At 37.6% G+C, this 23,144-nt stretch overlaps 2 protein-coding genes across 2 annotated transcripts in view; both read left to right on the top strand.

Moving 5' to 3' along the window:
• Window positions 1-23,144, top strand: part of LOC109080469 (NACHT, LRR and PYD domains-containing protein 12-like) — a 303,365-nt gene that overhangs the window by 169,812 nt on the left and 110,409 nt on the right. Inside the window, 1 exon segment of the mRNA XM_042717471.1 lies at window positions 22,743-22,900. Within this exon segment, the coding sequence (XP_042573405.1) occupies window positions 22,788-22,900 (113 nt within the window). The 5' untranslated portion in view covers window positions 22,743-22,787.
• LOC109062937 (NACHT, LRR and PYD domains-containing protein 3-like) overlaps window positions 1-23,144 on the top strand; it is a 71,460-nt gene that overhangs the window by 40,102 nt on the left and 8,214 nt on the right. The window contains exon 9 of the transcript XR_006153858.1: window positions 13,480-13,583. The gene's annotated coding sequence lies outside the window, so the exon portion shown is untranslated. The remainder of the gene's footprint in view (window positions 1-13,479; window positions 13,584-23,144) is intronic.

Raw genomic sequence — 23,144 nt, 5'->3', positions numbered from 1 at the left:
TGGAGTTGTTGAAGCTGGTTGGCGTATTTTAAGGTTAGAGATGTGAACTCAGGTGTCACTCTGTAACCGTTTTGCTGATTAATGCAAGGCTCTCCCTTGAGATCATAACTGCACACTCACTGGTTCTATATGATGGAGCAAACCATTTCTTGGCCTTAGTAGAACTGCTGTCACCTGTAAATGGAAACCTTTAGAGTTTTTTGTTAGAGAAATCAAGCATGTTAATTTGCTCATCATCATGTCGTCCTTCTTGGTGTGACCTGTGGAAATTTCATGTGGGTTGAGGGCTGTCCTGACCCTTTTTCGAGATCTCACAAATCCAGTGCTGTCAATTCAATGAGTAAAGGGCGAATACCCATTTTCTATAATATAATAAAGAATTTGGTTGTACTCAGTTATCGGCATCCTTACTTTTTTTCAATTCATTTTAATTTTATTCTCAACAATTTGATAATTCAGTTATTTCTTTGTTTTATAAACTGAGTTCCACTATATCACTGGATAATTTCCTAGGCCTACACTCAAAAAAATGTACTTTCACTTTTGCCAATTTTACTCAATCCGTTCATGTTGTAATTACTTAAAAAAATAAATTTAACAATCTGAACTTAATTTAATCTAGTTCATTCAACAAGAAAGTGTGTATTGTCAGCTTTACTTAAAAAATATTTGTTCAGCCAACATAACATTGTCAAGTACACCCGTCTGCAGCCTGCAGATCGAGGCGGGGCTGCACCTGGGGCGGGGTTGCACGTGCAGCCCCACCCCTTACCTACTCTGATTGGTTTGATCGTCTTTCGTAGACATACATGATAGGAAATGTGTGCGTAGTTGGTGTAGGACGGAGAATGCTGTTTAAAAAGCTAAAAACGCTGTACAGTTTTATAAAGTCTTCATTATAATGCACAAAAGAAGAAAAAAAACATTAGCCTGTAACTCGCCATGTCCCTGAAATGATTGTTTTGTTAAATTAAGCTGATCTTTAGGCTAACATATGAATATAGTAAATTAATTGGGTTGATTATCCACAGTAAGACGATCAGGTCTTCAGATAGAAGAATGAATTATGAATTAAATAATTTTAGAAAATTTGATTATTTCATATCATCAGAGTATGAGAAAGGAAATGAAAAGGGTGTGTCATTACTGTTTTAACACTGTAAAACCCGACAAGTAACTTAACTCAAACCGTTTGAGTAAACCGATTGCCTTAAACCATTTAAGTTTTAAAACTAATAGTTATGAGTACTCTGAACTAAATTCAGTTGAGTTCAGAAAAAGAAGCTATACATTGCAATTAAGTAATTAAGTGATTAATTAAGTGATAATTGTGAATTAGTGATGAACAGCTGCTGTTAACAAACAGAATTACTGAAGAAAAGAGAAACACAAGAACTACAACTGACTTCAGACACAGCCTTAGATGAAATAAACTGAAATAAAATACATTAAATCTCTCAAGATCTGATTAAACAACCCCACAAACAGCATCACCAGCTCCACTTATTAATAACCAGACTGACTTTATTTCTGTCAGACGTCTACAGAAGATCTTTTTGAGAATTAACTAAGGTTTAGATGTTGATTTATTGTTTCATTTGAAGTAACCATGTTAGAGATCAGTGTTTGCTTTAGTTGGGCTCTTGACCCTTGACTTCTGTCTTAGTTTTTTTTTTTCTCTGGCTGGTGTAACCATGTGTTTTTGAAACATGTTTGTTATAACGCAAAATCCCAGAGAAAATATTATCAGGTATTGGTTGTTATACAGCATATTGGTGATGACAATCATCAATTATGGAGCTGTTCAGAGTCCAAAATCTGACTAAATTTTGTTGTATAATTAGTTCAGTTGATTACAATGAAAGCCATTCAAAAAGTCAGTGGTTCTGTCATAATTAGTAAATATAAAGAACTTTCCAAACAGTTTGTGCACATACATCTTTTTTCTATGGCAGCAATCAGTCACACACAGGCATCAATAATCAGAAATATGAACCTCAACAATGGTGACGAAAAAAAACAAAAAAAAAAAACATGCTGCAATGCATGCTGGTTGCTATTGTAGTACAAAACTCATCCATGGCTCCCAGCATGCTCTGCTGCATTTTTTTTTTTTTTTGGTCACCATTGTTGAGGTTCATATGCTGATTAGTTGGCACCATAGAAGACCAAACTGTTTGGAAAGTTCTTTATATTAATTGATTATCACAGAACCACTGGCTCCTAGAATCATTTTTACTATAATCAATCCAACTAATTACACAACACATATTTCATCAGAGATTAGATTCCAAACAGTTCAATAATTGATTATTATTATCGCCAATATACAGTATAACAACCAACACCTAGTTACAGGTTAGGTAAAAAATGTTAGCCTGAAGGCACTGTAAGTTGCTTTGGACAAAAGCAGCTCTAAGTGTGGGTGTGAGTGAATATAAACACCTGATGATATTTTCTCTGGGATTTTGCGTTATAACAAATATGTTTCAAAAACATATGGTTACAACAACCAGAGAAAAAATTAAGACAAAAGTCAAGGGTCAAGAGCCCAACTAAAGCAAACACTGATCTCTAACATGGTTACTTCAAATTAAACAATAAATCAACATCTAAACCTTAGTTAATTCTCAATCAGATCTTCTGTAGACGTCTGACAGAAATAAAGTCAGTCTGGTTATTAATAAGTGGAGCTGGTGATGCTGTTTGTGGGGTTGTTTAATCAGATCTTGAGAGATTTAATGTATTTTATTGCAGTTTATTTCATCTAAGGCTGTGTCTGAAGTCAGTTGTAGTTCTTGTGTTTTGTGTTTCTCTTTTCTTCAGCAATTCTGTTTGTTAACAGCAGCTGTTCATCACTAATTCACAATTATCACTTAATTAATCACTTAATTACTTAATTGCAATGTATATCTTCTTTCAGTGAACTCAACTGAATTAAGTTCAGAGTACACACAACTATTAGTTTTAAAACTTAAATGGTTTAAGGCAATCGGTTTCCTCAAACGGTTTGAGTACACCTAACTTGTCAGGTTTCTTAAGGATATCTGTTTACTCAAACGGTTTGAGTTAAGTTACTTGTCGGGTTTTACAGTGTTAAAACCGTAATGACACACCCTTTTCATTTCCTTTCTCATACTCTGATGATATGAAATAATCAAATTTTCTAAAATTATTTAATTCATAATTCATTCTTCTATCTGAAGACCTGATCGTCTTACTGTGGATAATCAACCCAATTAATTTACTATATTAATATGTTAGCCTAAAGATCAGCTTAATTTAACAAAACAATCATTTCAGGGACATGGCGAGTTACAGGCTAATGTTTTTCTTCTTCTTCTGTGCATTATAATGAAGGCTTTATAAAACTGTACAGCGTTTTTAGCTTTTTAAACAGCATTCTCCGTCCTACACCAACTCCGCACACATTTCCTATCATGTATGTCTACGAAAGACGATCAAACCAATCAGAGTAGGTAAGGGGTGGGGCTGCACGTGCAACCCCGCCCCAGGTGCAGCCCCGCCTCGATCTGCAGGCTGCAGCCGGGTGTACTTGACAATGTTATGTTGGCTGCTGAACAAATATTTTTTAAGTAAAGCTGACAATACACACTTTTTTGTTGAATGAACTAGATTAAATTAAGTTCAGATTGTTAAATTTATTTTTTTAAGTAATCACAACATGAACGGATTGAGTAAAATTGGCAAAAGTGAAAGTACATTTTTTTGAGTGTATCTTGCTCAGTAGCATAGACCTTTTGACATGGAAAACACTCAACCCACTTTATTTGTTCAGAAAGACAATATTTTATCCTTTTGACACAGAATCAGCTCCATCATGATATGCTGAAAAGAAAGTTAGATATGGGGTGGACAGAGCAAGCTTGCTTTGCTCTGCCTTCCCATGTTATACGCTGCGCAAGTTTGGCACTGTTTTTCTTTCTGCCACAACAGTGAGGTACTGACCAGGAAACTTAACCAAATTCATCCATGGTCATTATTTTACTGGGCATAATTTGCCCTGTGGGCCCACATTCAATTTTGTATAAAGCTGTTTTTGAAAATTGATTGAATTGCCTCTGTGTCTCGTCAGACACTTGCTTTCACTCCATACAACACCAACATTCATACTTTTTCATACCCTTTCACACCCCCCTTTGGCCAAAAACATCTTTTTTTTTTTTCAAAATGTCAGCTGATTGTAAACTAAATTATTTTATCTGTGGAATAGCACATTCTGAGTAGGATAACATGAACCTTTTTTTCGTTTAAACTCTACTTAGCGTAGACCTGGTATCATTCCACATAGTTTCTAGATGTCATGCATCTGGGCAACATCAGTCACCATAAAGTTTAGTTTAACACCACTGTATAAACCTCTTTTTCTTTCTTTCCTTCTTTCTTCTTTCTTTTTTCAAAATCTAATAGATTAATTTGTTTAGAATAATAGGCCTAGGCATTTTGCATTTGAGAGAGCCAATTATAATTTCTCTCAATGTCACTTGTTTGTCTAATTTAAAGTTTTATTCAAATACTTTTTTGTTATTGCTCATGTGCTACTTTGAGAAGAGGATTGGAGATCTCTGCATAATCTAGGATCCATGGCCATCAACATTTCCATCTTGTTATTCCCAGTGATTACAGCATATGTGATTTCATGATTTTGGATCTTTGGAATAATTTTTATTATTATTTTATTCAATCTAGCCCTAGAAAATTACCTTTGAACAAAATGGAGTGACCAATATTTCTATTTTCTCAAACATATATATATTTTTCCTATTGTACATCTAGATACCCTTTTTTTCTTTTCCTTTTTCCCCAAAAAGGGTTCAGCATTGTTGTCAAGTATTCAGTTGCACATGTTGCCCTAGTTGGTTGATGAAATAGCCCTTACTATGCCAAATCCAGCTCAATTTTTATCTGATTGGTGAGTCAAGCACTCACTTCTGTCTGTCAAAATTCTTTTTTTCTTTAAGACATAAGGCTGGACTGGTACCTATTGAAAAGCAGATTGAGAATGTTAGTTAAAACACAGAATTTAAAGAAGTGCTGTGAGACCAGTGAATAATCAAGATTAATATAGTTAATAAAATAAAATAATAAAAATTTGAAGCAGTCTCTATAGTGTTCATTTTATATGCAGCACCTGTGCACTGAAGGGATGGAAGTCCTTCTGGTTAGATCATCAGCCTGGGCTGTTGTACTGGGTCATCCGTCTGTGATGGCACTCAAAGACCTGATGGTGTGGTGTATGGTCTCCGTTGTTTCTCTGCTTCTTCTCAGTCTGGCTTTTGATTGCTTCTACCAGAGTTTTGCATTTCATGACGTTCTCTTCATCCTCAGGAAAAGTCTCAAGTGAAAGATTCACCTTTTCCTGCTTTAATTCAGTCTTTCTCCATGCTGAAGTGTTGTCTCCTCTTTCAGGAGAGGAGGTGAGCGTCCATCAGCCCCTCCCTCTAGGAAAAGTCTCAAGTGAAAGACGCCTCTTCGCCACTTCTAGACAGACTCCAGTTCATTGCTTTCCTTTGTCAAGGCACTCTTCCATAAGTCATCTAAAATTTTAACACTCAGAGACTGCATTAATCAAATGAACCTTTGTAACTTCTGACCAAATTGTGTCTGAGCAATCAGCTCTTTATCTAATTTTCACTTTTCAACCTTCTCTTTCAGTGGTCCCTTAATAAAAACAATATCATCTGGTTGAAAACAGCAGTTCTCTTATTCTATGTTAGTAAAGCAAGTTCTTCATTGCAGAAAAATAGCAAGCATTTTTTCTTTGCAATATGCAGAAAGCAGCTACCTTTATTATCTAAGTATACTGCAATAAAACAAAATAATCCTTCCTTTTATAGGAGCATGATATGCGTATGGTAAAACAAAGACTTCAATCATAATTTTTCTTCTAAATTTGTATACATAATTCAGAATAATCTGGTATTGGTGAATTAATGTTTCCCAGCCAACATAAAATAATCCCTATTATTTTAAATATAATAATTTAATTTAAATATTTAAGCAACTAGTTCCATTCCTATTGTAAAATGCCTATGGCTTTTGAAACAAAATGTGTATTAACTTGGTCACCTAATCTTGCTCTCATTCAACATTGCACTACACAAGTTATCTTTTTGTTAACTCAAGCCCAAATCTCTGAAACGCTGTAATGGATTAACTTTCATACTGTGTCTCAGGGATAACAAGATACAAATTTTAGATGTGTTCACATATTAGATATAAAGTTTTAAGCACATGCAATCTTTTAAATTCATCTATTAATACAAGTTATTAAATAATGAATGCATATACTATTTTAATTAATCTATTATTATTTCTATATTCTGCACACTCCATTTCTTGGAACATTTTTATTTCTTTTTTCTCTAAAACTACATTCATACAATTCACTTTATTGTTTTCAGGCTCATGCACTCATCCTTTCTTTTCCAGTGTAACACCAGCCACGCCCGTCTCCGCGACCTGATCACTCTCAGGTGAGGGTCCAGGAGGGGAGAGCACCTCTTGCTCCACCAGATATAGAGTTTATTTTCTCATACAACCACAGCCAGTCACACAGACACTTACATTAAAACATACATTAAAACAGAGTACTCTACACTCCTTCCGAGTGACCTGTCAGTTCTACTCGCTCTTTCACTGATGCACTTCCTCAACACAGTAAAAAAACAGTACTTTACAGGAATTTTGCCTTTCCGTGCAGCCCTCTGTATCGTCCTAAAGACTTCTACAGAGCGGTATCCAAAGGACTTTTCCACGCGTTTCCATCTGTTTCCCGTTTATTGCTGCCCTTCTAGGCTCAGTCTTCAATAAACACAGACCCTTACATGCAATGTATTTCTGTCTACACCATTTAGTCTTAATTTAGGTAAAAAATCAAGGCCTTCCTAACATTATACCAAATATGTGTATGCAGTTTTTCTTCTGGAATCAAAACCCTTTTTCTTTTTGTTCTATAAATTTGGAGGAGCATTTTCGAGTGTCTATACCACCACCGGCTGACTGGCAAACAACATCAATTATATAAGCAAAAAACTGCCTACCGTATTGTTTAGTGGCCACTATTGATGTTGTTCGTCACGCCAGCACAAAGTGGTCCTCCACCCTCTGCTCCTTTCCAGCCCCACTTTGGGCGCAAAATGTAGTGGCTTCTGCCATGTCTAGATGTTTAGTTGTCGATGTTTTGGGGTTTTGATGCCAGAATTTAGATTTTATTATCATGAGAAAATAAAACCGAGAAAGCTCTGCAGAACAGTCTGTCGAGTCTGTGTCGGTTCTCTGTTTTATACAGTGCTTCCAAAGGCGTGCCCATGTTCAATACATTTCCTACATATGGTTCTGTTTATCAACTCTTTCACCTTTTATGGCTGTGTCTCCAGCTTGCTTTTAGGATGTAGAATTTATTTTAAGTGAAACGAGGAGGCCTATATATTTTGTCTTATGTTAAAACAGGACATGCATCTTTACCATATGCTGTATTTTTGTAATTGTCTGCACCAAGGAGGTCTCATCATATATTTTGTCTTATGTCCAAATAGGGTGTGCAGCTGCACCATATATCATACCCCTGCACTCTCTGCACATTCCATTCTCATGCAGCCTCTACACACAGGCAAATGCATGATTATAACAGTAGAATAACTTGATACATAAATGGCTAGATTCACATTGATTATACTTGATTAGTTCATATATTGACAAATAAAAATCTTCTTCAATATTTACAGATTAAGGTTCCATACTAACATTAAAGCCATCCCGTTTCCTATTGATGTCTCTCTGTAGGTTGTCAGGCTGTATGGTGACAGAGGAAGGCTGTGGTTATTTGTCTTCAGCTCTGAGTTCAAATCCCTCACACCTGAGAGAGCTGGATCTGAGCTACAATCACCCAGGACCATCAGGAGTCCAGCTGCTCAAACACAGACTGGAGGATACAAACTGCTCACTGAAGATACTCAAGTATGTGGGGTAGAGAGGGGGTTTTACTCAAGATGACTAATACTGATCAACTCAGTTTGGTTCAGGGTTTGAAATGAACTCCCACTAATCTGCCAAATGCGGGTGAAATGAACCATGGCAGGTAACACCATCATCTCACTACCCAATTTGGCCAGTTATTAATAAATTATGTGCTGTCTCTTTTCATGCCATCATTATTAGTTCCTTTCCTTTAGGTAGAGCCTCCAGAATTAGCAAAACATAGTGTAAAGAGGCTCACACACTGGACCAGAAGTGTCGCATTGTTAAAATTCAAACATAATGTTTTCAGTGAATATACATATACTGGTAACACACAGCATCAGCAGCATCAAACTATGACTTCAGAGGCCGTTCAAATGGCACAGAACGTCATTTACATTATTTTCCATTAAATTACATTGACAACAATTTGGCACAAATATAATGTACATAATGACTTCACCCTAGGCTGCAAGATCTATGTAACGTACATTTTGCAGAAATGAGTTTGTCTTTTGTTGCAAAACTTTCTGCTTTTCTAATAATCATCACCCTTTCTTTTTCCTTTTCAAACACCAACACTATTCATTGCTGTCTTTTGTTGCAAAACTTTCTGCTTTTCTAATAATCATCACCCTTTCTTTTTCCTTTTCAAACACTATTATGATTGTCTTGGGAGTAAAAACAGGTTGGATTTTCAGGCTTCAATTGAGGAGAGGCTTCAATAAGCTCAGTTCAGTACAGAAACACCAGATCACTTTTTGAATTGACAGTCTTTTCACTAATCTTCAATGTGTTAACCAGTAAAACTTTATTTTGGAATGAGCTATGTTTGGATATTATAATTTACAAAATAAATACTGTTTTATGAGAGAAGTTGCTGAGAATATTGCAACAGGTAGGACTTTTTATTTTCATGCAGTCTGCAAACAAAGCTTAACTATTGCAAAGCAAATATTCTTTAAAGTTAGTTTGTTCCAGCATCTTGAAGATATTGCCATTACTGGATTCTCTCTTGACTGCATGTAGAGATAAGACTGGAGTATTTATTTACAAAAACACAAAAAATATAATTATTTTGGCGTAGGCCCCATCCGTAGCGTGGATCTGAAGTTTGTAGATACCAGCTAATCCTGCCGCCGAAGACGAAGGCAGGGCGGAGCCTACCCCAAAAGAAAGAAGAATGTAATACGCACCAGATGAAGTATTTCTTAGAGGATCCTGGAACATGAACGAAAGAGATAAATTGAGATAATTAGCCAGACATTCAAATGCGGAGGATGACCATCTTCCCAGTAGCTTCATATCTGATGTTTGTACTCCGATTTCAACAGCATTAGTGACCAGTGTATAGAAGCAGTGACAGACCGCAGCTTCTAAACGTGACTACATTGAGCTGAACCAGCCGCAGAGACAAAGGCCCCGATGGACTGTGAAAGAACGCTACAAGAGGCCGTAGAGAGTATAGCTGCTAAGGCCATGACGGAAGCCTGGGAGAGGCGGTGGAAGAGTAAATGTAATGAATAGGTGTAACACCACCACCACCAGTATTTGCTTAATTTACCTTAAACACACGCATTACATTACGTTGATAGGCAATGTACTTTTCTTTAAGCTATGTGATGTGAAAGCCTTGTGTGTAGATGACAACGATAGACCATTGTGTGTGAAAAACATGATAAACTGGACATGGGGAGCATGTGAGAAGTAGTCACCGCCAGTAGTTTGCTAAGAGTATTATACTGTACCTTGAGCAGTACGTGAAATAAAGTCTGATCTTGACGGACATCTGATGAGGAGGATCATGAACATAGCAGCCTGATGGCAAATTACAGGAATTCTAAACCACCTCATTGAGAAGGTGATTAGGTTAATTGATAAGAGGTAGAATTAGGGTTCTAGCAGACATTAAGAGCATATACACAGATACAATTCTTTAGGCTAGACTTCTGCGCACTCTGATAAAACTCCATCTAACTGCCAGAAACTGCAGAGCAACCTGTCCTCCCCCCAAAAAAATAGAAAATGAGCCAGATCAGCATGACCATAAAAAGAGATACTCAATTTAAGCAAAGTCGCTGTGACATGTGAAGGCCACAATAGGCCAAACTTCATAAACTGTAATGGACAACGTCCCTCATGACCATCATAGCAGAGTTATGCAAAGTGCCTCAGCAGTCTGTGTAAGGTGAAGGCAGCAACAGCCGGCTAAGACCAAACAAGCCTCGATTATAACTTAAAGTCTGCGAGAAATCAAAATTGACTTTACTAGCACTCATGGCTAGTATTGATGTAAATGATCTGTGCAAGTTAATCCGCTGAAAAAGAAAAAGAAATAATCTTCTTTGTAATCCTTAATCAAAATCTGAACATTTACTTCCGCTGTGGAATGCATTCCTTTTCTAATGACGTCAGTTTGACGGCATGGGCAGAATATCCTTAAACACACCCCTCCAGCCATTAGTTTGCGATAAGTGAAAGACAGAGACTAGAAGTGCAAACAAAACCATGCCCTCTATTCAATAATTCGTTTCAGCTGGAAATACGTCACCACACTGAAATAAAGTCAGCAGCGACCTCCAGTTCACGTGGACTTTAAAGATGAGCCGACTCTTACCTAGAACTCAAATGAAAGATAACCATATACATCAGCTTGATAGAGCCTGCTTCATAATAGCGCCAGTCCAAAGAGTGACCTGTGTAAAGATGAGGTGAGAGCCAAAGTTCTCTGCATCTGCAGCCATGGAATTCCCACGAAGCTTGATGACTCCATATAGCCATGGGAACCCGACGAGTGACCCCCATTCCTATACGAGGCATTCAGAATTATTGTAGATAGATGCGAATGAAACAATGACTGAATGAACAAAGACAAAAGCATATGATTAAGACAAAAAATACTTAAAGGTGTGCAAAACATAGCCCATTTTTCAGAAGGAATAATGCGAGCAACGATCTTTATCAGTAGGCTATAAAGATTGTTATCCTTTAATAACAAGCCTTAAAATGCCTCATTACAAAATAGTTGTTCCAAACATTGAATGTATTAGTTTGATTAACATCTTGATCATGCAGCGCTAGTTTGCTAGATAAACCATTACGCAACACCAAACGCTTTATCTTAAATGTTTGAGCAAATAACCTTGCAGAGAATAAAATGTATGCCCAAGCGCATAAAACAAAAGTGATACTTATAAAGGTGTAGGCTGATGAAGGCGAGATGCCGAAAGAGACCGTCAGCAGGCCCAGAGAGATTTCATGCGTGCAGGTTCACGTGAGCGTACAGATGAAATATTTTGTTGATAGAGACACAAGCAGCGCCGACGCGACAGCTCGGAAAGCACCGGCGTTGCCATGTCCTCGATTTTTCTGAGAAATTGGGATATTGTAACACTGCTGCTGCGGGTTGCTTTACATGTCCGCGAGTTGAAGCGACCCCAATAATGTGATATTTAGCGCCTGGAATGTGAATTTGTTATTTTTTTTTTTTTTTTTTATCTCCTCAGGGAACCCTTCTCGAAATGCAATTGGGATAGTTTTGAGTAGCAATTGGCGGTTTTGAAAAAACCTGGCAAACACTGGAAAGCACTCGAAACTCCGCCAATGTTTCACTTCCTCTGCCGAGAAAACTCCGAAGCCTGTGTATCATCCAACACTACTAACGACCAAAAACATTCACGACACCAGTGCAAAGCCAACTATCTAACGTGCATCTTGAGAGGAATGTCAAACTCGCAGTAGCTTGCAGGAGACGAACTTAACTGCAAATAACCCAGTGAAAATCAGGCAATAGCCTAAACGACAGTTTGCGCAAAAATGACAGCGGCGGTATCTGCAAACACAAATAGGATGTGAATAGCACGCTTTTATATCCATCGTGTTGAGAGCCGATTGGCTAGACCTTAATTGTAATGTGACGTGACATTTAGTCTTCCTAGTAGAACTTACGCTTACGCTTCAATTTATGAATTTAATATGCTTTTTCTGTTTCTTCATGAAATCTGTCGTTTTGCTTGATCTTCACTTTATTCTTACTGTTTTGTGATTATGAATGCTGTTTTTTTTCATCTGTCTTTGGAGCTCTGTTAGAGTTTATTAGAATTTTGCAGAAACCTGAATTTGACTCCTGTTTTCTCTGTTTGAATGCTTTATGTAAAAAAAAAAAAAACTGTATTCATTGATTTTAAAATGCTCACTGATATCTTTGCACATTCTTGCACACTTCAAATCATCACACATTATTCATCGGTTGCTTATATTTGTCTCTGTTTAGTTTTGACCATGGGGACCCTTTGAGAATCATACCGGGACTGAGAAAATGTAGGTGTTTTTTCTCACTTACACACACACACACACACATTCTTGTATATGTGGCTTGTAGGGACTCTCCATTGGTGTAATTGTTTTTATACTGTACAAAATGTATTTTCTATCCCCTTACCCTCCGCCTACCCCTCATATAAAATTTTCTGCATTTTAGATTTTTTAAATAAACGCTGTTTAGTATGTTTAGGTTTAATTTTTTTTTATAAAACCCATTTGGTTTACAGAGAGTGTCCTCATAAACCATGTTTACATTGAAATACCTGTGATATCAAATTTTGTCATTATATTCCTCTCAGTCATATATGCCAGAACACACACACACCCACACACACACACACACACACACACCACACACACACACACACACACACACACTCAGAGCTCTGAAACTTAATGTACTTGTGATGTCTCTTCTTGTGTTCAGATGCCTGTGATCTCACACTGGATCCAAACCACAGCACACACTCAACTCATCCTCTCTGAAGGCAAACAGAAAGGCAACACACATTCAAGAGTGTCATCAAGAACCACAGTAGAACCACAGATTTGAGCAGCATGAGCAGGTTCTGAGTCGAGAGAGTCTGACTGGACGCTGTTACTGGGAGGCTGAATGGAGCGGATGGGCTTATATAGCAGTGACATATAAAGGAATCAACAGGAAAGGAGGAAGTGAATCTTGGTTTGGATACAATGACAAATCCTGGAGTCTGTACTGCACTAAAAAACAGATATTCTGCCTGGCATGATAATAAGAAAAACTAACATACCAGCCCCTTCATCCTCTACTAGAGTAGGAGTGTATGTGGATGTGTCGGCCGGCACTCTGTCATACTTCAGCGTCTCTGACACACACACACTCACACACTTACACACATTCAACACCACATTCACTGAACCCCTCTACGCTGGGTTCAGGGTGTTTAAATCCTCTTTGTCTCTATGTTAGATTAAATAATCTGCTGTGAGAAACAACTGAGATGTCACAAACAAATAGTCTATTTTTCCAAGCAGTCAGAAACTTATATTTTTCCTTTTTTTCTAACATAACTCAACTTATAGACATTAGACAGTTTTGATGCTTTCAGTGTGAAAAACCATCTGGAATAAATGTACGTACATGCGAGTGCATGCCTGTGTGTGTGTGTGTGTGTGTGTGTGTGTGGAAGAAGAGAGTTGTGTGTGTGTGTGTGTGTGTGTGTGTGTGTGTGTGTGTGTGTGTGTGTGAGCTCGCATCTTACGTCTTGTGCAAAGAGACATCCATATTTTTCTCTAGGAAGGTGAATCACAAACATGCCAAATATTAAAAATTAAAGGATTGCGATGCATAAGATTTTTTTGTAGGCTAATTAAATATAAAAATGCCTACATGTCATAATGGATAGTCATCGCATGTGTCAGAATTATGTATCAGAATATATTTGCTTGCGCACGAGCAGCTCCGTTTCATCTCGGAGACGCGTTCTGTCTTTGAGCTTGCCAAATTCCGCCGTGTAAATAGCAAATCTGCCCTGACACGAGCACAACTGGATCTTAAAGAGAATGAAAGATTGGACTCTGATTGTTTTATTGCAGGTTACGCCCAAAAAACACCCATTACTCATTAAGAGAGTAGGGACAACCCGTTTAGACCATGTGCCAATAGTGGATTTGGACACACCCTGAGTGCACCTGCACCGTGCGCATTACACTTTGCGTTTAGATCGTTAAAATAGGGCCCTTACTGTTATAATACGTTATTATTGCATACTGTTTTGTAATGTACTGCAATGCTGAGTTGCAGGTATTTGCCACTATTTGCAATAAGTTGTATAAATTGCTAAGAAAATACGCAATTTCACATGCAAATAGTCACTGCATAATTTAAATGAGAACCTCTTCTGCGACACTGAAATGATTTTCAATGCTGATAAAATCTTATTAATGTTAGATATTGTGACTTATTTACCCTCTGGAGTCTAAGGGTATTTTTGGGGCTTGGAGAAGTTTTTGGCATGCCCTGACATTTGTGCTTTTTTCAGTTTCTTATAAATATCTAAATGGCTAAAGTTTAATCTCACTGTAATCAGCACAAAACTAGGCTATAATAATATGTGAGCAGCATGTATGTACATGATTGTGTTTTTGAGAAAAAAAATGTTATGCGTGGTTAGTGAAAAAACTAAAAAATGTTAAATCACTTGAATAAGGCAATAAAACACACTACAGAAAATTGGTTCCCCGGGACTTTTGAGAACTGGAGCTTGTAGCCTAGAATTTTTCTTTCTAAATGATGTGAAAATCATCTTGTTTACTCACTCACAGAGAACAATATATTGATTTACATTTTCTAAGACACTTGTTTTTTTGTGTAGAAAGGGTCTATGCGAGAGAGGGCGTGAACTATCATGAATATCATTGTCCTTCACACCTGAGAAGACAAAGGCCCGCATAATGAGCTGCATAATGAGCCATTCAGTCAGCTGTGTGACTGAGAGGGGAAGAATTACAAGAAAAGGACAAAATAAATGTATATATTTTTTGTTTATTATTTAGAATATTTAACTATCACACAAAATAACTTTAGAAGTTAGCAAAAACACAGAAGACACAATCAAGGTGAAAATGTGCAAAAAAAAAAAAATTAAAATGGAAACAGGAAAAAGTGCAAAAAAAAAAAAATGTAAACAGGAAGAGTGCAAGATAAAATAAAAAGGGGTCACTATGTCACACAGTACCCAGAATTGCACAGTTATAACATCTTTATGCCACTCTAGGAAACAGTTCCTTTTCACCTGGACACACAAGTGCACATCACATGCCTGGCATTTCCAAGGAGTGTCCTGCCTCTTACCATGCTTGCTTTGCAAAGCACACAAGTCCGGCGACCAGTAGTGGCATCTGATGTCTGCTCAGTTCCTGGGGAAAAGGCACATGGTCAGCACTGGTCCGCTTGGGTGGTATTTTTCTGTGACACACCACAGAGCTCTGCAATTAGTTCTTCCATAAACTCCTTGTGGGTCATGGTGCCATAAAGCTCTTTGTGCACAATAAAAGCATTGGTGGCAGCAATGTCCAAGAAGTGTAGAAAAAGCTTTCTGTACCACTTCATTTGTTTTGTGCTGTGTACTGTAGTATTGTAAACAGCTGATCAGACAGGTCAACGCCCCCCATGTGCTGGTTTGTAGGCAGTCACAGGTGCAGGACATGGAAAAACTCTTTGTCCTCCATCCATTTTGTGTTTTCGCCCTCCTCTGCACATTGTCTCCTGTATAAGCAGCATGGATGGTGGAGCAGACAGACACCTCTCGTGTGTCCATCCATTTCACAAACACAAGATGTTTGTCTCGAATCCACCTGATGGAGCCCCTCACAGATTTTTTGGTGAGTGAGTTAGCTGCATTCCGAGGGCAATCTTTCCTGTTGTCTCTGTAAGTCCCACATGCACCCGAACTTCAAAGCGAACAAGTCTCTTAGGAGCTTTGGGACTAGTGTAAAAAATTATCCATGTATACATGGTACCCAGAGCCCAAAACTGTACGGGTCCAACAGAGATGTCACAGCGTCATATGAAAGTCCATGGCCTGTGGGGAAGTGGTTTCTTTCCTGTGTAAACAGCAAAGTCTGCAGTATATCCATTTGATGAGTCCGCAAGAACAAACAACTTGAATCCCCATTTGGTTGGCTTGGCTTTCATGTACGGTCATGTTCAGCTGTGCCCCTTTTTTTTGTCATTGTCCTGGTCTGCATCTGGGTGACTCATGTGCAGATTCCATGAAATGGTGCGGTATCTGTCCCTTGACATGATTGTGGCAGGAAAAGGAACAGAGAAAAGATTGTTCTGCCGCCAGTAGTCTGTGATGGAACTCAACTTCACCATGGCCATGTAGAAGAGTAGCCCAATGTAGCAGTACAGCTCACTGATGCGGGCATCTGTCCATTTATATTTATATTCCTTTCCACATGCCCTGGCAGCCTGAGCATTGGTGTTTCGACACAGAGTTGACACAGCAGTTTCAGAAAAAAACTTTTTGAATAGACTCATGGGAGTGTGTGCATCACATGGTCTTAGTTGTGGTCCAGGTTCCTGTGTGGGCAGGAATCTCAGAGCCTGTGGAGCCATGTCAATATCTTCCTCTGTTTTCCATGACCAAGTGGGATGCTTATTTGCTTTAGCTCTCTTTGCCACAGGTTATTTTCACATCTGAAATAAAGAATAAAAATAAAAATTAGCATTTTTGATGTAGGTAAAACATGAAGGTGTTTTATGTTTTAAGTATTTGTAATTTTTTGTTATGGTGACATTTATTAAGAATTAGTGTTGTAAATACTATAATATATACACAATACACTTTACTATAGTATGGTTCAAAAACACTATAGTATTTACTATAGCTAAATTACAATATATTTTTTTCATGTGGGATATAGGCATATCAATAGTACAATTCTATTAACCCATACAGGAAGATTTGCTTATTGTGTCATCCAAACCACAAATAATGTTTCCATATTATTTAGGCATAGGCATAATAAAAGTACAATACTTTGCACTTACTCAGTATGATTTTCCAGCGAAGTCAAAACACGGGACTCGCGTGCCTTTGTTATGCATGATGCCGGTGATGCAGCCACAGTCCTAAAAGAAAATTGAAACTGTTGTTAGCAATTACCAGAGGACCATACAGGAAGATTTGATATCAACTGATATAAGAATAGATGCGCGTATATGTCTGCCGATGGCCCACTTATCAGCGACCTTTGCAGCTTTATGATACATTTACACCTCGGACGATTGCGAATGCCAATAGCCGGGTATAACACTTTTGAAACTTTTACCACATCTGATGTTCGCCAACAAAAGCTAAGTTGGTAAACAATTTCACCATTTGGAAAAATATAGTCTAAACAATCCACAATGTAAAAAAAAAATAAAAAATAAAAATGTAATAAAAAATAAAATAAAATAGATTACATTATTTTTTGTAAGAGAGATAATATTGTAGCCTATTTATGTTTATATCGGCCTATAGCCTTATATATGTATTATATAGTTATATAGGCTATATATCATCATCATATATCATAATAAATACGCACTTTGCTCTGATTTTAGTCAGCCTGTTTGGAGACGTCCAAATGTAGATATTAAATAGGCTATAGCTGAGCAACATTTTAAATCATGAAGGTAATAATAAAAGGCTTACTCGTCAGGAATTATATCTTCCGCTGTATCCAGACGTTCTTCAAAATGCAAACATTCGTCATTTGAGTCATGTTCATCCTCTGAGGTAGCCTCAGAAGAAGAAAGTAGCCTCTTCGTCGCTGTCCAGGACCATCCGAAGTGCTTCTTCACCCGTGTAGCGTGCCATCATCCAAACGCGCAGAAAAAAGTAAGTAGTTCTATGATGAATCTTGACGTTTTATGTCATTTCTCGGGGGCGTGTACGTGATTACCTGGCTCACCTCAGTTCATTTCCATATGAACAGCGCGCTAAGAGGGAGGCGGGAACACATTATCTATAATGAGACGATACAGGAGAAACTGGACCAGTCCTTACATTCATACAAATTACATAAAAATAGATTATTTGTTTTTTACTTGAATCTGTTTATTTAAAAGTAGACATTTCAAGCTTTCTATACATATATTTATCTTTTATTTGAGGCAAGTATTCGCTGAGATTCGGGTTGTTTCATTTAGGTGTCTGTGAAGAGAGGTGACAGAGACAGAGATGGCAGATAACGCACTCTGTTTATTTTCTTTATTCTACAAAAGTACAGCATTTTGTTTTTATCATGAGTGTATACAAAAAAAGTAGACCCTTTACAGATTTGATTGATGTATTGCTTTTATCTGTAAGATCAAAACTGAAAGTGCAATTTAAGTTATTTTCGGCGTTATCAGGAGATTAAGCCGCAAAACGCGTATACACGTTAATCGACTCCAGAGGGTTTAAATGACAGAGTCTTGATACATCATTTTAGTGTTGCAGAAGTCATTTTTGGCTCCTATATTTAACTATTATTATTGCTAAATTATCTTTATCTGTAGTTAAAACTATAATTCTGAGCAAGTCATGTGTTTTGTTGCTACCCTGGCATTATACTTTTAGTTTTCTTTTTTGTTCTTCCTGTTTTGATTTTAAAACATTTTGTCATGTAACCTAAAAATGTGGTTTTATTAAAGTCAAAATAAATTACAAGCATTTTTCATATGACTTAACCTACCTGACGTAAGCATCAGATCAGGTGAAAATGTCTCTTTAATGTAACAGCTGCACAGTGTGACACTGAGTTACTGGTTTTACTCAATAAATCTTTGCACATGATGAGTCACATTCACTGTCTGTCACGTTATATGTGTTTATAGCTCAGATTCAGTGTTAGGAGATTCAGACTCTAAACAATGAGTTGAAACAGGTGATGTAGTGTAGTGTGTGATTACAGCATGTGTTCAGAGACTTTCTGATATCTCCTGTCATCTCTCAGTATGTTTTCATTCTTCATCTTCATTGGTGGCTCTCTCATGTACTAACTATGGATGTTGTTGGAGTCTCTGCTGCTGGACGGGGGTCTCTGTGAGTCTGTGTGTGCAGGACAGTCATCTCTCCGTGGGACAGAGTCTGTCTCTGTTCTGTCTGGATCATCTGACTGCTGTGAGATGACTGGCACATGATGAACACAGAGGAATATGACACACACACACAGGTATCTAATCAAAGTGTGTTGTATCTTCTTTAGTAGGCAATAATGACCAATTATGACTTGTATTAAAAACAAAAGAACTGTTTACTGAAGATTTGAGCAGTGTTATACAGTAAGGTAATCACTTCTGCAGCGCGCGCACACAATGGCTGCGTCCTCCATGTTTATTATTATGATTTTTTTTTTTTTTTTATAGTTCCATCATGGAATGGGAATGCACAGGATTGTGGGGATATGATAGGCACTGAAGGATACATCTATGCTGCCTTCAAAACTCGATCAGATGAAGGCATCTCAGGAGACAGGAAGTGGAGTTGTCATTGGATTTGGATGTGTCTTGATGTCTTCCTACCTCGGGAAGCTTCCTTCAAAGACAGCATTATTCAGCATTTGGACGCATCCATTGAATCAGTCACACAGTTATCTTCCTCATTGCACACTCTTAGTCTAGCAAAGTGTAAGAATTACAGAAATTCAGACACTTTGATCTTCTGAGACATACAAAATGGAGTCAGATTAGATCATGAAATGGAGTCAGATTTGAGATTTTAACTTTAAATTGAATAACTTGGCATGCTGAAAAGACCGAACACACAAGAAACCTTCAGCCAGCACTGAATACCTTCCTTGGATTGAGTGCGTGGACCTTACAAAAGCATTGTAGGCAATGTATCCTTAAAGCTGAAGAGCATGATGGCAATTTAAACTGTTTCTGTGGTTATTGAAAAGAATAAAAAAAATTCATGAATCACATTACAAACCTTATTAAACATACCAGATGTTAACTCAAAACATTATTATTATTTTTTTTGTTAATAATTAAAACCAAGGTTGGAAATTCAAAATACAGTATGGATTAGTTTGGAGATTATGCCTTATCAGCACAACAGCATTTTATTTATTTACTTATTTTATTATTAAATCTGATATTTTCCCCCTGATGTGTAGTTAATGTGCTGAGCTTAATTTGAGCTTAATGAGAATGACGTGCTTTGACGCCACTAGAGAAAGTATATCACTGTTGTTGTGTGTAATATGTGGGAGGAGGTCATAACGGGTCACCAGAAAAAGAAAGTGAAAATAGAAAAATAAACTACGCCATTTCAAGGCTTTAAAATTGTATTACTCTCTTAAAACGGTGCAACGGTGCAGTATTTCGTGGTAAGTTCAAAACTTATTCTTAGTGTAACCAATGTATTCATACAAAAATGAAGTGCTATGTTTTTTGGAGGGTAGGCCTATCGGTAGTCAAGTCAAGTCATCTTTATTTATATAAAAGATTGCGTCAAAGCAACTGAACAACATTAATTAGGAAAACAGTGTGTCAATAATGCAAAATGACAGTTAAAGGCAGTTCATCATTGAATTCAGTGATGTCATCTAAAAGCTCAGTTGAGTTTTAAATAGTATCTGTGCAATCATTTGCAATCAAGTCAATGATATCGCTGTAAATGAAGTGTCCCCAACTAAGCAAGCCAGAGGCGACAGCGGCAAGGAACCAAAACTCCATCAGTGACAGAATGGAGAAAAAAACCTTGGGAGAAACCAGGCTCAGCTGGCCAGACGAAACCAGCAGTTCAATTCCAGGCTGCAGCAAAGTCAGATTGTGCAGAAGAATCATCTGTTTCCTGTGGTCTTGTCCCGGTGGTCGTCTGAGACAAGGTCTTTACAGGGGATCTGTATCTGGGGCTCTAGTTGTCCTGGTTGTCCAGTAGTTCATGTAATAACAAGTTTACTGTTTTTTGCTTATTTGTAAATCAGATGTAGTGATGAGAAGGGGTGAGGAGTGTGTGTGTTTGGTGTGTGGGGGGTGTGTGTCTGTGTGTGTGTGTGTGGGGGGGGTGTCAGTAAGAAGACAGCTGTAGGGAAAAAGCTGTTCCTGAGTCTGCTAGTCCTTGTCCAGAGGCTCCTGAAGCACCTCCCGGAGGGCAGGAGGTTAAACAGTCTGTGGTCAGGGTGTGAGGAGTAGACAGCGTTTCCTCTGGATGTCCTCAATAGCAGGAAGTGGTGTCCCTGTGATGCGTTGGGCAGTTTTCACCACCCTCTGCAGTTTTTTTCTGTATGTCCTCAATAGCAGGAAGTGGTGTCCCTGTGATGCGTTGGACAGTTTTCACCACCCTCTGCACCGGTAGAAGTTCACCAGGATGGCTGAAGAGAGCTGGTTCTTCTTCAGTGTCCTGAGGAAGAAGAGGCGCTGGTGAACCTGTGAGCCTCTGATACAGTCTATCAGAGAAAAACAAAAACAGATAGTTGAGAGGAGACAGACAGAGAGATGAAAAGAGACAGATACTTTTCACAGTACTCACTACATGGTAAGGAGTTAAAGAACTATATAGCCACATGAAGTGGGTCTCTTCTCTGAATTTCTTCTCACTGACAGTGTCCCTAAAAAGTCATATGAAGTCACATGAAGGTAAATTTAAGAGGTAACACTTTACAATATGGTGTCATTGGTAAACAATAGTTAATGTATTAATTAACATGAACTAACAACAATGACCAATACATTTGTTACAGTATCTATTAATCTTTGATAATGTTAATTAATGAAAAAGATTACAAATATGCTATTTTTTTTTTTTAATGCATGCAACCATCAATGGCATTACTTACATTAGTAAAGTCTTTCTGCTCTATTTTAAGACATCTTTAAAGGCTCATTTTAGTCTCCGAAATAAGACTTTTAAAGACCCTTTAAAGACCAGTACTTCAAATACTATATCATAAAACATGTCAAATGTTTGAAATAGATTTGCAATGACACGCTCTATGATTATGACCAAAGCATCCTTACAATTAAAAGCCATTAACACAAACTCACATTTTTAAGAAAACAAAAGTAATTAAATGTTTTTTGCTTTACTGCCACCGAATCTCAAATCCACCATACCTTACGAACATCCGGAAGTGAATGAACCTGGATATGCGCATTAATGCCAGTCAGTACGGCGCGCACGCGTATTTACTGTAAATACATAAACGTGACAACACCACGTTACTGCGCATGCGTTTTATAGACATACCTTACGTCACTTTGCACATGTGCGGTAAACACATACCTGACGTACATACGTGATGTCAACGCGCTACAGTCTGCAGTGAGGAGTACTTGGTTTTAATAATAATAAAAAAATAAAAACACTCATAATTAGATTCAGTATGAACCCAGCAAAACTTTAAATATATATAGCAGATTATGGCTGATGTAATGACGCTCTGCACCACTAGAGGGAGAAGTTCAAACCAGCTGACTACAGTAGTGAGCATCCCTAGCTCACTCTGAAGAGAACAGCATCTGATGCGAGATGAGAGCAGGAAAAAAATATATTTTTATTTATATTTATACAGCAGCGTATTTTTGTGGTATGTGCATAACATATTCTTCATGTGATCATGTAGTCCTATAAAAATGAGCTGCTATTTAGGGTTGATATTTTTTTTTATATGGGATTACATTTTTGATGTTGTATGTGTAAGTGTGTGTTCCCATTATCTGTGAATTCGACAAAGCTGAAAAGCAATGTACTACACATCTGTAGGCCTATCCAAATTATGGTACAGTATTAAATAGTAAAAAAAAAAAAAGATAAATACTGACCAACACAGCATAGATTCTAAGGCTGTAGGTTAGTTTAATGAAAATGCTCACAGAGGTGCTGTAACAACAGTCTGATTTTCAAATTATTTTTTTCTTTTAGTTCTTTTTATCTTTATTATATCTTTTAAACTATGTTTCCAACACTCTTTGACAGATGAGAGGACGTGAAGAGACAGAAGATTAGGACGTTTCCTCTAAAATGAGTCAACAAGAGAAGAGAGAAGAGGACACTGCCTCTAAAATAAGCTGTGATCAACCCACGAAGAGTCAGCCCTCTGCCTTCAGTGAAGCAGAAATGACCTCTGAACCCAAGTAAGACATTAACCATTTTAGCGTTTGGCAGACATTTTTATTCACGTGTCTTAGCAACATAGATTCCTGAACATCTATCTATCTATCTATCTATCTATCTATCTATCTATCTATCTATCTATCTATCTATCTATCTATCTATCTATCTGTCTGTCTGTCTGTCTGTCTGTCTGTCTGTCTGTCTTTCTGTCTGTCTAATTCTTAGCCTGATGATAGATGTTGTTTGGGCACTTTCCTGTTGAGA

This window comes from Cyprinus carpio, chromosome B1 (genome assembly GCF_018340385.1).
Source record: "Cyprinus carpio isolate SPL01 chromosome B1, ASM1834038v1, whole genome shotgun sequence".
NCBI lineage: Eukaryota > Metazoa > Chordata > Actinopteri > Cypriniformes > Cyprinidae > Cyprinus > Cyprinus carpio.
This window is presented reverse-complemented; position numbering and strand designations above follow the sequence as displayed.